We start from the raw sequence: 16378 nt of genomic DNA on the forward strand, positions 1-16378 counted from the left end.
TATTTAATTAAAGTGTGGCTTCTGTTGTGCAATTAACATAAAGACATATTAACACGTTGTGCAATTAACACGTTACTATAACTAATTGTTTGAGGATATTCCTTTGTCCGAAACAAATTATGTTTACTCTTGGACGACTTTTAACTGATATCTGTGGGGGCCTTTTGGGAATGGTAAAATTGTAAAAGTATTGATAAAATAAAGTGTACAAATATGTGCTATAATTAGAATATATTATTATTAGATTTATCATATTTAATGACTATTTCTTTCTCGAGCGTGCTATTATTTGTTCAAGTAAAAAGTTTCTTTAACCAGGGACACGAAACACCCGTGTGAGCACTCCCCTAGCAATGCAAAGAAAAAGGTGTTAAGCAAGAGGGAGAAAAACGTTGACTTCTTGAGGAAACTAACCCATACATTAGATCATGAGGTATCTTGATTCATGAAAAGACTAAACCCAGCCAACAATAACCCAACCTGATGATAACCACTTTCTACCCTGAAATAAAAGCTGCCCAATATTCCACACCAAGACTAGAAATTAATATGTACCAATATTGAATGTTAAAAATTTTTATAGTCTTTAACCACTGGGGATATGTTCCGGCAAATAGGTCTGATAATTTCAGCATATTTTTTTCCATCATTATATGAGCATCAAACATGACATGGCAGTCACTTCTATTTGATTCACTACAGGATCATATCTATTAGTCGTACTCTTTGAGACTATGTTGCCCTTTGCTTTTAACAGTCTTTATCAATGTATTATGCCAGAATGAGCAAAGTTGCGTATGAGTGCTTTCTTTTCTTAGTTAGAATTATGCATCAAAAAGTGATAAAAGCTACTTTTTTTTTCCTTTTGCTTGATTAAAGTTGCTACCGGATACGATCCAACAAAAACAAATACTTGTAAAAGTAAAAGTTACCACTCAATGCCTTCTCAGATTGAAAATAAAGAACTGACACTAGCGGCATGATTAGTCTTCCATTTTACTAGCAGAGTGCTCTCTCAATTATGTATTGACTTTCTTGTATATATCGTGATAATTTCCGAGTTTGTATCAAGCAGAATATTCACAATGAGACAATTGAAATATCTTTTGAACGAAGAAGATACCCTTAACATGGCAAAACTGGTTGTAGTCTGGATTCCATGTACTCCTAGGGGTTGTCAAACGTTCACAGCAGGCTATAATTGGTCACCTATTACCCTCAACCCAAGCTATTGCAACCACCAATGATTTGATTAGGATATTTGTGAGAATATGTATATGGAGTTAATTTAGCTTAATCGTTGTTTTTCTTTAATTTTTATAGCAAAAGAGGAGTAAGATTTAAAAAGTGTAAGGGGAAGGAAAATTTGAACCCAAAATCTTTAATTCATAGAGTTTTAATCTTGATTACTAGACTAAGGTCTTGTTTGATAATCCAATTCAGCACTTAAATTTAATGGATTCAAATTTGAGAATGTTTAGATGCGCTTTATAACGAAACATTGAACTTTTGAATTAATTAAGTGGCACTGAATTTTTTAGGCAAAATTTGTTCTAAAAAATAAGTGATAAGTTATTCACTTATCACACTTATCACTTAATGTGATACATGTACACTCAAAATGTATCACATTTAGTACTTAACAATTCAATAACAGAATAAATTCAGATTTCAGATATCAATTTCAGTTTTGTCAAACGTAGCCTAAAACCTTCTCGACTAGCTTAATCATTATTAAGATGCTCTAAGCACTTGTTTAAATGTGTATGTGCTCGCTTACACTCCACAAGGAATTAACTATTGTCATACAAGAAACTATTTCTTGTGGCATATAGGGAGCTGCGACTTCAGCGCAACATTATCCAGATTTTAATTAGAAAAAAGAAACCATTATACTTTTTAAATTTGTTACGGAGAAAGAGGCGGAATTCTCAATTATTGAGGGCAGTTATGCATTATATTTTCCAACGTCTAATCTGTACCTAAAAGTGTTACCAGCGGATGGACACAGGATCTTTGCTTCTTTCTTGATACATTAATCCCATCTGATCAATCATGCCAACTTGGATTTGCTTCATATACATGGATACATATGTATGTTGGTACTCATGAAATCACTCAGATTTAGGTATAATCGAAAATAATAGACTAATGATATCAAAACTATTTATATAAATATGTAGAAATTTTTCATACTTAACCAGATTTAAGGCTTAATTTTGGGCTATAATTTCTGTGATATGAGGTTCCGTTGGCATCTTTACAATAATAAAACCCGTGTATCGTTTTCAAATTTACCCTTATTTCCATTATTCATTAACTCTTACTTCTATTATCCATTAACATTTTATCTCTATTATCAACTGACACACAAACCTACTGAAGCAAAATTATCTCCCTCCCATTCTCACGTAACGGTTCTTTTACTTCCAATTGTACATATTTTCTGTACAATACACTTGCACTATTTTTGTGACTCTTTCAATTAAAAATAATTTTTGACAAATTGCACTACGAATGTGTTTCAATAGCTAGTTTCCTACACACGGGGAAGAATTTGTGAGACTGCTGCTACGTGAAACTATAGTAGTGGTTGGAAGGTCATCATCACATTGTTCTGAAATTAAGTTAGGACTTTGAGTGGATAAATGTTAAAAGGCCTTCATTTTCATGCCCGGTTTTGGTCGGTGACAATCCCTATCAAGAAAATGACCTCAAGCAGCCGAAGACACGGCTCCAGCAATAAAGACGAACAACTAGACCAAAGCAAACAAACGTTCGAGGAAAATTTGTAGGACCAAGAAATCAACTTAAGGACTAAGGTTGTTAACCAAATTTCCTTGCATTATTTGCAATTTTCAATCATGCACATCTTGTGGGGGTCAAGCAATACTAGTGGATCTCGGACACCAAAGAAAACCTTTTTAAGCTCTCGGTTGCTAGCTATTCTAAGCTGGACCTAGCTTGGTTGCCATTATTTCTATCACTTCGAAGCAAAGCAAGGGCAAGAAGGCGAGGTTGAGAATCGCAGAGAAGCTCATGAACCAATCAATGCTCTTTGTGAACTTACATGTAGTTCAGATTGAATAATGTTCCTAAGTATTTGACAGGACAAAAGATGAGTGAATTTAAAATAGATTTCATCCTCAAATACCTCCCTCTAATGTTATTTTAGTAGTAAATTACCCTCTGTGTTCACGAATTACACAAAATATCCCCTCTAAATTATGAAAAGATAGCCATGCCCTTATACACTTTTTTTTGACAGTTTTAACCTTTTAACACAAAAAAAAAACCTAAATTTCTATATAAAATTTAACATTTTGGCTCCAAAATGATGTACTACTTTTTCATTTACAGAAAAACTGTTATATCAACAGAGGTAAAGTTTCACGAATGATTAAGTTAAATGTCAAAAATAGCTTATAGTTTTTTGGGTTAAAAAAATAAAGCATCTAGTTTTAATCTTAACAAAAATTGTCTATTTCTTCCTCATACTCGAAACTCAAGAAAAAACATGAAAATTCATTGAAAAAAAAAATAAAACTCAAAATTTACAAAATATTAAAATTTTAACTGGAAAATGTTTCTTTTAGTTTTTCCTTCTCTTTCCTTCTTTTTTTCCCTTTACGTCTCCAAAAAAAAAAACTATAAGCTGTTTTTGGCATCTAACTGTATCATTCATAAGGTTCTATCCCTATTAATACAAAAATTCTTCGTAAAAAATGAACATAATTTTGGAGCCAAAGGGTTGAATTTGATATACGAATTTTCTTTTGGGTGCCAAAAGGTCAAAACTATCAAAAGAATAAGTGTTTAAAGTCATGAATATCTTTTCATAATTTAGAGGGGACAATTTATAAGCTCAAAAAGAATTGCAATAAAGTGGCAAACCTAAATTAACGGGTTCTGCAAGCCTCATTTGTTTTTCATCATTATATAGAGAATCAATTTTATGACCTATTATTGGTTAAATTAATTTTAAGAAAAAAGTGCTAGTAACTTTTTCAAATAGAACATTTGGAAATTTTAGCTCTTCAAATGAATTTTGCCCTGGTTTTGCTCTTATTAACAATAACAATTGCTCTTCTCGGGCCAAACAAAATATAGTTAGAACGAAAATGGGCCTAAAGGCCCCGTTATTTACTATCTCTAAAACCAGTGGCCATGGGCCTTCCCCTGGAAAAAGAACAAAAGGCAGAAAGACAGGACATGGCCCCATTCTCCACTAACAAACTACAGAGGATAAAAGCAACAGAAAATTAGCCCCACCACAGGTCTGCAGGAGAAAGTATCACTAGGCCCAGTTGGGCAAGACCATCTGATCCCCTCTAAGGAGCTGGTAATTCTGTTAACTGAGTTGGTCAGATTTAACTTTTAAGGGCGTAAAGTCCCAAATAGTTCAGATTAGACACATAAGAGTTAAACGCTTGGTAAGTAAGATCTTTGGTGAGGAAGTTCCAGCAAGTTTCTGTTTACGATGCCTAAGGTCCATTAGTTTATGAATATTGGTGAGTTACTTTTACCGCAGAGCCCAAGTCTAGTGCCCGAACAAGGCCCAATTTCAATCCCCTATAGTGTCATCCATATGAGTTGCATGAATAATTAATTTTACATATTATTGATTATTATCAACTTATTTTTAAGCATTAAGGATCCACCAATAATGTGAGTTTATTTTTTTGGACATGCTATCCCAGGAATATACAGAGGTTACGTGGAGCCTTGAGGAGTTGAATATTAGTATCGATAATGTAAACTAATTAGTAGTCTAAGCGTGATTTGTTTTTAATTAGTTTTAAAAAGACTCTAAATCTTATAGTGGAAAAAAGCAAAGTGGATGGCAGAATACTTTGAACTCTACAAGTTAGGTGATTCTAATGACTCTTGTGTGCAATTACACCACTATAAAGAAATTCCCATCTAATTCCTAATTGGGCATAAACAGGACATCTAACCATTGGATTACGGTTAGGGAGGGACTTAAGACTCTCCTGGGTGTAAGCAAAGGGTCCTACATGCCTAAGTCTAGGAAAATTCTGGCACTTTCTATTGCTAGTGTCCCTTTGGTTCGCTGATGATTTACTCCCTATCCATTTTCTTATAATTCTGTTAAACATGTCTCCTTCCTTATAATATTAAAGTAGGTGCAGATGGTTATCGGTTGACCCGAAAAAAAAAAAGGAGATAGGACATCTTGTATGTTTCAGGGATTGATTTTAGAAGAACAAATATTAGAATGACTTGTCGTTGCTGAGACTAGAAGCCTGTCGTTGTTTTTAACATTTTTAACTAATTGAATGAAAGTCGTCTGGTTCACCAAAAGGAGAAAGGGAAAGAAAAAAAAAAGCAGAAAAGCAAAGGTTTGAGAGACAAAGCACTATACCTGGCAATTGGGCGGGTTGGGCGGGTTTTGGGCGGGTTAATATTGGGTTTTCATTTAAATGGGTTATACCTAATCCGTCCAACTTAAATTTGGGTTAATTTTGGATTGGGTCATATTGGGTCATCACAAAACCATGACCCAATATATTAATTTAATAGATTTTGATACATAAACTCTCTCAAATACATTTTCACGTACAACAAAAAAATTTCACACACATAAATACATTTTTATATAGATAGACATATTTTCACACACTAAAACACTCACGATACAAACACACACTCACTTCTTAAATTCATTTGAAATACATTAGTGTGTTTGGATAGTAGTAAATTATTTGAGATAATTTTGTGAAAAAAATACTGTAACATTTTTTTGATGTGATGTATGTGACATAGAAAGGTGATTGAAAAATGTGTAGATGATACAAGCAAATCAGTGTGTGTAAATAAGGTGTAAATAATATGCATTTCAAACACACTATTTTTACGCATACAAACACACTAAAATACATCCTAATATACTTTTACAAATACACGCACATACTAACTGTTTAAACTCTAAAAAAGGTTAGTGAAATTGTTAGAAATCTCATCTCAGGAGAGGTTTCTGGAATTACGCCATATAAAAACGATGGCAAATTGGACCAAAAGCAGCAGCATAGCCTGCTTCCATACATTGACCGCTTCCAAACTTTGAAAATTTGTTTCTTTTTTTCCCTTTTTAAAAAAAAAAAATTATACAGGACCAATTCCCCTGCAATGACAGTAGTACTTCGTAAAAATAGGAAACGAGTAGACATTAATTAATTATTTGGCTACGAAATACTAGATTTAGCAACTAACAAACAAATAATAAGAAACTGGATTTAAATTCTACAGGTCTACAACTTCCTAATGACCTTCATTGAGCAAAAAAATTAATTTGTTTATTTTTTTTTAACTTAAGTTGAGTAATGGGTGCTCAACACAAATACCCAAACCGTCCAAAATATATGTAGGCTTTTATTACCCAACCTAAATTTGACCCAACACCCAATTTACCCAACCCAATCTCTCAAATTAGTGGGTGTGTTGGGTAGGTTATTGAGTTTTGGGCATAATTGCCAGCTTTACAAAGCACTAAACCATAAATAGAATAATTACTTAGCTAACTATATATCAATTTTGAGAAAACAAAAACTACCATTCCGCATTGGAACATGGCGAGCAGAGAGGCAAGTGAACATGTGAACAAAATAAGAGCCGTCAGTCTGATGCGAATGATTTGCTTTTGATACAGAGAATATGAGCCAACTATCCTTCCTTGCGTGAACAATAACTCTTCTAATACGTATCTCAAATACAAGTTCAACTTCCTCCATCTTAAGAAAAAATATACTGCAGAGAAAGGAAAAATACTGCCATAGGTAGGACACTATGGCTAGTAGTATTAAATTAGGATCCTAACATCATATCTTAGACTATGGCGTTGAAAAGTTAATCCTTATCTTAAAGCCTATATTATGGCTAGCAGTATTAAATTAGGATCCTAGCATCATGTCTTAGACTATGGATAGAATTTTCAGTAAGCACTTACACTAACCCTTTCACTCTTGTACTTAAAAAAGGCTTAGTTAAGCATCATAATTATAGGTTCCTCCAAATAAATTTGGTGCGTAATTTTTCTTTCTGTGCATACAATGGTAGGCACAAATTAACTTATAGTTATGATAATATAATGTGTACTACTCCTGTTGCTAATAAACATGTTCCAACGCAACAGGATCGATTATTTCGTACGTTACTTCTTTACAAATTTGGATTCCCATTTTTTCTCACGGAGAAGTCCAAGAGTCTTACGCAACAAAATTCCTTTTTTTTTTTTTTTTAACTAATAAAGATTCGTTCATATATAGCTCTGTCTTGCATTCGATCATCGTTAATTGGTCAAATAGATACTAACAGATTCTGAAGAAAGAAGTGAATCTTTTTTTTTTGCGTGTGTACTGAATTCCCTTTTCATACTCAGCAGTCAATACAATAGAGAGGAGAAGATAAATAGTGTGCCATCATCATTCTCCTCTCAAGTCTCAAAAGGCAGGCAATCTCAGCTGACCATCTTCTGGCTCTGTTCGTAAGCTTTCAGGTGACAAAACTTCATGCATTGTCAGTTCTTTCATGGGTTTTGGTTACTATTTTTGTCAGTTCTGTTTGGTTATTGTTTTTGTCTGGTGTAAGGACACCGATATCCCTTTGTGGTGAAAGTGTCTTAAGAAAGCGTTTTCGTGTTTTATGCGATGGATGTGTCTGTTTCCTTGAATATTTTAGAATCCCAATACTTCCATGACAATGGTTTTTATTTAATATGAAAATTGTCGGAAAAAACACTGAAGTTATCAAGTTACCGTCTGCAGTAGAGCAGCCATAACAATGGCGGATATGAACGGCTCTCCAACGCCTGCCAGGCTCGAGGTTTGTTCTCTTAATCTTCTTCTTCGTCCGCATTTTTTTTAACAGGCATTGAGATTTTATTATGTTTTCTCACAGTGCCAATTTTCTTGAAATTTGGCTTTAATTTCAGGGGAAGTTGACTGCAATTGTTGTGTGTTGGGTTCTTGGATTGGGAACCCTTGTTGCTTGGAATACTATGCTGACCATTGGAGACTATTATTATGCATTATTCCCGGTAAGTAGTATCTCCGGCATTGTTTTTTTTGAATCATTCTATATAAATTCGTGGTTTGATTATGAGATGAATTCATGGTTTCTTCCTCGAGCAAATTGATATATGTTTCTGCAATTTTGCGGCCTTTTAAGTTTCAATGCTGGCCTTGCCTTTCAGAGGACTGTGTTTATGGGTAGATCAGATCGAACTTTCTTAATGAACCATTGAACCCTAAGCAGAGACCTTTCAACTTCTCCAAGGAACACATGAATACAAAAATGGCCACTATTATCATGAAACTTTCCTGTATTTATTTTCTATGACTGATTCTCCCGTGAACGGAAAAATGGCCACTGGAGGCTGAAAATTACTACTGCTTTCTGATTTCCTTATTTTACTATTCTTTTTCCCTTATTTTCAGCGGTATCATCCTGCAAGGGTACTTACCCTTGTTTATGAACCATTTGCACTTGGAACGATTGCAATACTTGCATATAAAGAAGCTAAGATTGATACAAGGAAGCGTAACTTGGCAGGGTTTACTCTTTTCTTCCTGAGCACATTCGCCCTCCTAATTGTGAGTTTGCCATTTTGCAAAAATTGCAGTTCTTATTTCACGTTTCTTTTTCTCAGCTATTTCTCTTTAATCCTGGCTTTAAATGTTTTCACTTTTGGCAGCTGGATTTAGCCACCTCAGGAAAAGGAGGAATCGGAAATTACATTGGTATATGCATCATTGTTGCTGTTTTTGGCATAGCAGATGCCCATATTGAAGGTGGAATGGTTGGAGATCTCTCCCTCATGTGTCCCGAGTTCATCCAAGTAAAAGATTGCTGCATACCCAGTTCCTTCTACCTTTCTACTAAACATGTTCATGAAGTTAACTATCATTCGTTGTTCTTGGAATCACCTTGCAGTCATTCTTTGCTGGTCTAGCTGCCTCTGGGGCTTTAACATCTGCATTAAGAATGATGACAAAAGCAGCCTTTGATAAAACAAATCATGGTCTCCGCAAAGGCGTCAGTATGTTCTCTTCTTTCAAACTACATAGATTTAGAAAATGTTGTCATGTGTTTTTGTATTTTTGACCTCCTTACTTTTTCCACTATCTGGATTTAAGTTAAATTCTCCCTTTCTCGGATTTGGGAGGGTGGGGGGGAACTGAGAATACAGGGATATATGTTCACATTAAGTTAGTCCAAATGGGATAATTCATGCAAATTTCAGTGATAGATAATACCCAGATATGGTCACATTAACTTATCGAACGCAGGATGATTCGTGTAAGTATCAATATAGATGGAGACTATGTGGATTTGGCAGTCTCTCTGCAGAGTTGGTCCTAGCATAATTAGGTACAACATCACAGGCCAAATCAGATTCCAAAGCTCTGCTGTTCCTATAATTGAAAAGACACTGCACAACTGTTGGCCTTCTGAAGTTGTAAATGATCAGCTTTAGTTAGCCTAGTTTTTCGAGTCTCTGATTATGCTTATTCTTTATTAAACTTGCATACTAATCATTAGTCCCTGTTTGTACACAAGAACTTCAATTTGATCAAGATCTGCTGGACAATTCTTCATATTTCTAAGATATATATCAGTGTGTGTGTGTGTGTATTTGATGTTTCTAATATTCTGGCTTTAATGCTTGTGCAGTTCTATTTCTGGCCATCTCCACATTCATTGAGCTTCTGTGTATTTTCCTCTATGCATTCGTCTTTCCTAAACTACCTATTGTGAAGCATTTCCGTGCAAAAGCTGCATCAGAAGGATCAAAAACAGTTACTGCTGATCTTGCAGCTGCTGGAATCCAGACACAGGCAAGTCAGGAGTACAAGTAACTTTTGGATCTAATACTTGAACTTTTACTGTCTAGCTTGTAATGCTGAGAAAATCTTTTGTTGTCTGTGAAGGGTGATAATGATGATAAACAGTTGAACCGGCTGAGCAACAAACAGTTATTTTTTCAAAACATTGATTACGCGTTGGGCGTGTTTCTTATATATGTCCTCACTTTATCTATCTTCCCTGGATTTTTGTACGAAAACACCGGGAATCACAAATTGGGATCATGGTAAGTGCTCATTTGTCAATGAACTATGATTTATGTTCTATGAAGTTTTTGAACCAGCCATGGAGTTAGATTGCTATGTACAAATATTGAATAGGCATTGCTTATAGGTGTTCACCTCTCAGTAGTAGTTACTATCATTATCATTTTTGTTGGTCTTAGGATTTTGTTGCTTGATGCGTTGTTTTTCTGTAGATAAGGAGTCTCTTTGCTATACAAAAATTGTATTTATATTGAAGTTGAACGCATGAAGATTCACCACAGTTCTTGAAATACTCATCTAGAGCAGATAAAGCCTGCAAAATACTTAAGCTTAGGAAAAACAACATCAGCAGAAGATTTATATGCTCTTTCCTTTTCTAAAGAAAATGAAATCACCTACAGAGAAAAGAAACTGAAATCAGTTTGGAAAAGGAAAAGAAAGGAAAAGTAACTTTTGGATACTTTCTGAAAACAAAACCCTTATGACAGATTAATCATCTGCTAACATCGAGTTCGACCAAAATTATTCTGCTGCAGGTATGCTATCGTTTTGATTGCAATGTACAATGTGTGGGATCTTATCGCTAGATATATTCCTCTAATTGAATGCCTCAAGATAGAATCAAGGAAAGGCCTTATGGTGGCAATACTATGTCGTTTGGTGTTCATCCCTGCATTCTACTTCACTGCAAAATATGGTGATCAAGGATGGATGATAATGCTCACATCCTTATTGGGATTAACCAATGGCTATCTTACAGTCTGTGTCTTCACAGCAGCCCCTAAAGGTTACAAGGTTAGTGCAACTATAACTGAATTAATTCATTCGTTTTGATACTGTTTATCATCTAACATGCTTAAAATGCATAAACTTTGTTGTTTCATATAGGGTCCAGAGCAAAACGCATTAGGGAACTTGCTAGTACTATTCCTTCTTGGAGGCATATTTGCAGGTGTAGCCCTGGATTGGTTGTGGCTTATTGGCAACGGAAGTTTCTGAAGGTGCAACACTTGTATTCATCCCTGCATTCGAAGTGACACTTCCCAATTTCGAATAATGATGCATACGTTACTGAGATAGGAAGTGGAATGAAGATAGTCGATTGTTACCAAATGTTAGATGATAGATGTTTTATTTATAGAATCTGTTGTTCAAGGTTTTGGAAAGGCATCATTTCTTTTCGTCACATGGTTGAATTCTTGAAAGAAAAAAAAAGCCCTGATAGTTAGTACTTTGATATAGTATATTTTACCAATGAAGAATTGTACATAGAATTGAAGTACTAGTTCATTCTGTTCTTTCATTCGACTTGCTCCAAAAATATGAGAATTTCTTTTTTATGATGATTAGGTCTTCTCTCACTTGCTAAGCTTGATGCTTTACATTTGTACTACAAAGATTAAAAGAAAGAGACCACAAAAAAAAAGAAGAGAGGATAGAGACAGAGAGAGAGAATGAGGAAACAAGGGATGAGTCGCAAAAATTTTCAACAGCATTAAATCAAATGAGTTTTGATACACACGTAAAATTTTAAAGAACACCTACAAGGCTAAAAAACAGAATAAAAACATCCAAAGTTCAAACTATTTGAGCTGGATTAGCAGCGCCATCTAACAAATATCCAGATTCAGTTTAAATTTAGAGAGGATTGATTGAATGGCTCGGAAAAAGGAATGTAAGCGAAAGTTTCTGGATTCAAAACCTAATTATTAAGTGGTCTCTTTGATTAAGCATCCATTGTATGATTCTTAAATCCAAGATGTACATTGGTAATACAAACTACAATTATTCATTATTGCAAATGCATCCAATATATACATTTTTAATCAAAGGTCTACAATGCGACTAACGAACTGCGTTGCTTTCATCTCTTTATGTATAATCTTAAAAGCAAGATGGTCTATTTCCATCAAAAGAAAGAGAAAAAAATATAAAAGAGTACTAATAACACTTCTACAATGTTTAAATAGAAAATAAAAAATGTAGAAAGTTACCCTCTCCCTGTCATTGTCGTTTTTATCCATTTTGTGTCAACCCACTTTCTTGATTTACACTAATCAAAGATTTTCTCGACAAATGGTAGATTATCTATTCCTACTTTATTGCACACTTTGTAGTAATATGTAATAATTGTAGAATCCAAATAATTAAACGGTCCTTAAATTTCGTGCAATTAGTAATTACACGCTACAAAATCATCGAACACTTTCAGTCAACCCATATACGTCACATTCCACACAAGAAAACTTAAATATCCTTGCGTGTACATAAGAAGCACTTTGTGTTTCTACAGTGGAGCCACTTTCAAGTGCAAGTCTGCTTGCATGGGTTGTACTTGCGGCTGCTGCTCCTTGCTTAAAACTCTTGTACATTCATTGAAACGGGCATTGAACAGCCGCGAATTTGGATTGTTTTTTGTCCTGATGCTTGTGGGGTTCGCTTTTAGATGGATTGTACTTTCAAGTGCATTGGGTCTGCTTCAACATGTTGTACTTCGGAGTTGGTGCTGTTTGTACTTTCCACTAGCTTTCTTTGCTTAAAACTTTTGGACGTTGGAGTGCACGTCCATGATCCACCTTTGCTTGAAACTTTGCGTCATGGATTGTGTTCTCTGCTAATCTGCTGAAAATACAATATACATCTTTATTAGCAAGGGTGTATACTTTTTCTATATTTTGATTTCTTATAATATTATATATATATATATATACATGAATACGCTATAAGAAGTACTGGTTATACAGATTTTTTTTTTCAAACAAAAAATATTGTCTACAGTTCTTTTCTATATTTTTCGCCTCCATATATATTGTTATTATTTGTATATACAATAAAATTCTTAAAATGTAGTCTAAAAGATAATCTAAAAATTAGTTTAAATTTTTTAATATTTTAAAAAATATTTTAAAATATGTTGTAGAAACTCTTCTATTCTTAAATACTTTCTAAAAATATCCTACCAAAATTTCTTAAAAACACTTTCAAAATAGCTAATTCAAACGGAATCCATATGTATGTCTATCTGCGCATCAATAAGTACATAGATAATTGCAATTATAGATAACTCTGACTTTTATAATATTCTAAAAACTCTTCTATATTATTTTTTTATATACAACAAAAATCCCTAAAAAAATATTCTAAAAGGTAATCTAAAAATTAGTTTAAATTTTTTAAAAATTTTAAAAAATCTTTCAAAACATATTCTACAAACTCTTCTATTCTTAAATACTTTCTAAAAATATCTCAACAAAATTTCTCAAAAATACCCCCAAAAATAACTAATTCAAACAGGATTTATGTGTATGTTTATCTGTGTATCAATGAGTATACATAGATATATAAGTACATAGATAAGTGTGATTATAGATAAGTCTTACTTTTATATATGTTAGGATATATATAGGTGAATATGCTACAAGAAGTACCGGTTATGCAGACTTTTTTTAGTATTTGAAGTCTAGTTTTTAACAGGTCAAGTTGTATGAATTTTTGATATTTATAACTCAAGTTATGATTTTTCTAAAGGAATGGCATAAGTTAGGGTTTTTTGTTCATACTAGGGTTTTTGGTGTGTTTTGGTGCATTTTGATAATGCGATCACTTGGTGAGGTGTGTGTGTGCTAAATTTGGTGGATAAGAATGAGTATTAGATAAGAAAGAGTGTGTGATTAGAAGTGTTAATAATAAGTGAGTGAATCATAAGTGAAAACCCTAGTACGCGCGAGTTAAGGAAAATCGGCTTGAACTGACGTGCACCGTTTGCTACCGATTGAGTGCACCACTTAAACGCTACTTTATTATCTTAATTTTCTTGCTTTTATTTCAGCTAATCACCCCTAAAATATCCTCCAAACCAACCGAAAATGTTGACTAAGGAAAAGGAAAGAAAAGAAAAAAAATGAGATGGAATCTTATCGTGACACTTGTTGGAAACCTAGAGAGTTTTGACCAAGTAAATTTTCCTTCCTTCTTATCTTTCTTCTTGGCTGATTTTTCTTCATTTTTTCTTGGTATTGGTCGTGAGTTTAGGAGAGAAAAGAGAGGAAGAAAGCTTGCAACTTCAACCCTTGAATCAAGCTTGTTTGAGTGAAATCAATAAAACCAAACCGATTAAACTTACTTCTTGGTGATTGGAAGACTTGGAGTGCTAAAAATTTGGAGAGAAAGTGGTTTGTTTCTCACTTACAAGGGGCTTTGGGAAGGTATCATGCTTGAACTTGCTTTACTTTTGTTAATTTTGCTAAAGTTGGGGATGGAAGTTCTTAATATTAGATTTTGATGGTTGAATTCCTAGTTGTGATGGTATAGTGGAATATTTAGCTAGGATTTGCAATTTTCAGCCTTGATTATCGTTGTTTACCTCGTAATTTATGGTATTGAGCTAGGAAATGAATGTGGTGAAGTGTTTGGATATGAATTTCTAGAGTAAAAGTTCAATTTCAGCAATTATAGTGATTCTGCCCTGTTTTTGGAGCTAAACTGATCTGCATATTCGTCCATGATAAAGGCCGAATCAGGTCTGGATCAAAACATGAAAGTTGTAGGAAATTGAATGAACTAACTTCTTGTAAAATTTCAGCTCAATCGGAGCACTATAACATGTAAAATAACTAAAATACCTCTGACTGTCCAAATGCCTGTTTAATGGACAGCTTTCTGTTTTCTCTGAAATTTCACATTTTGACCTTGAAAATGCAGGAACTAGGTGTCGATGTTTTCATAGAAAATGTAGGTCTCTATCTTAGCTTCAAAATGCCATAAAATTTACCCCAATCTGATAAACGTAGCTTTAGTTGTGACTAAAATGCTGGAAGATGTCAAACCTGCTACTTAGACATTCTTCTTTAATACTAGTTTCCAGCTTTAATTTTGATAGTTGCATTGCTAGAATTGCCTTGTATTGGGATGACATTGTACCTAGTGAAGTGCTATTGTGTTAAGATTGTTTATATGTGAATTTGGACTGAGTTAAGGAAAATAATGAAGCCATAAATAGCTGAAAAATAGCTAAATACAAAAGGGCATGCTGCCCAAATTTCTATTACTTGCCCTTATGAATATTAGTAAGATGTAAGATTTGATTTTTAATGTTAGTTGGATCTTAAACTACATTTGCTCACTTCAATTTGGGATTGGTTATTCTTAGGGTTTGTCGGTGATCAAGGGCATAATCTGGAAGGAAACTTTTGACGTTATTTTGACTTAGACTGGTGAGTGTTCTTTGTATGTTGTACTTCTAATGTCTATATAGATTGTTGTGAATGTTTGCTTGAATGTTAAATATTTTCAATGATTGTTAAATGAATTTTCGACAGGCGAGTGTGTACTTTATCGCACTCGATCTAAGTTAACGTGAAATTTTCAATGGTTAAATGATTGAATGCTATTTGTGCATGAATGTAAGCCTCTTGACTGAATTGGACCCTTGCCCTTCGTTGTCAGTCGACTCGAGCTAGAAGTGGATTCGATCAGGCGGTTGATGACCCTGAGACAGTGTTTTGGTATACTCGAGTATGACCATGAAAGTTGGTGGAGAACTGGCCAATGAATTGGCTAGTGGCGGGAAATGAAATCAATGAATGAATGTCAATAAACTGGAGGAATTTTCACTTGCAAATGTTTTCTAATATCGGAAGGATAAGAAAAATGATTGGCGAATGAATGAATGAATGACTTGAATGAATGGCTCCAAGTGAGCATGTATCCTTTTAATGATTGAGTGTTTATTTCTTAAATGACTGGATATTACTGTGCAAAATGTGCAAATTGTTAAATGTAACGTTTCCCTGATTTCTATACCTGATTACTTGTTTGGGAAGCTAGCTGGGGTTTTAACTCATTCCACGTCATTTGTTTTCCTTACATGGAATACGAGCGAGGGGTGGGACTGGTACAGACTAGTATAATCTAGTTTTTTTAAAATTTTGCGATTGTACTCGCACTAGTCGCTCAATTAGGGTTAAATGTATTAAAAACTTAAATCTTTTGATATATTTGGGATTGTATGGATGTTTGAGATAGAAATAAATGTATCTGTATGTTCCAAACTTGGAAACTGTTATTTTCTTTATTCTTGAGGTTGCACTCTATTTTCTTGACGTGAATGAGTGAGTTCTGGCGAGAGTTAGGCAGGCGGTCCACCGAACCCCTGGAGTACGCCCTAGGGGGAGATGAGGTCGTCACACACTAGCTCCTTTAACACACTCCTTAGTTTATTCAAAGTGCATCCGAATGACTTTTGTAGTTTTTGCTTTGGTATGGTTTACTTATTTCATGCAACGAAC

The 16378-nt window shown here is 34.2% G+C and overlaps 1 protein-coding gene across 1 annotated transcript; it reads left to right on the top strand.

Annotated features, from left to right (window-relative positions):
• Positions 1 to 7751: 7751 nt before the first annotated feature.
• Positions 7752 to 11434, top strand: LOC113763180 (equilibrative nucleotide transporter 3-like). The gene is made up of 9 exons (XM_027306920.1): positions 7752 to 7842; positions 7952 to 8056; positions 8457 to 8612; positions 8714 to 8857; positions 8953 to 9058; positions 9694 to 9857; positions 9951 to 10111; positions 10628 to 10886; positions 10980 to 11434. Exons 1-9 carry the CDS (start codon positions 7801 to 7803, stop codon positions 11088 to 11090), a joined length of 1248 nt encoding a protein of 415 aa, XP_027162721.1. The 5' UTR covers positions 7752 to 7800; the 3' UTR covers positions 11091 to 11434.
• Positions 11435 to 16378: the final 4944 nt, after the last annotated feature.

Source organism: Coffea eugenioides, chromosome 2 (assembly GCF_003713205.1).
Source record: "Coffea eugenioides isolate CCC68of chromosome 2, Ceug_1.0, whole genome shotgun sequence".
Lineage (NCBI taxonomy): Eukaryota > Viridiplantae > Streptophyta > Magnoliopsida > Gentianales > Rubiaceae > Coffea > Coffea eugenioides.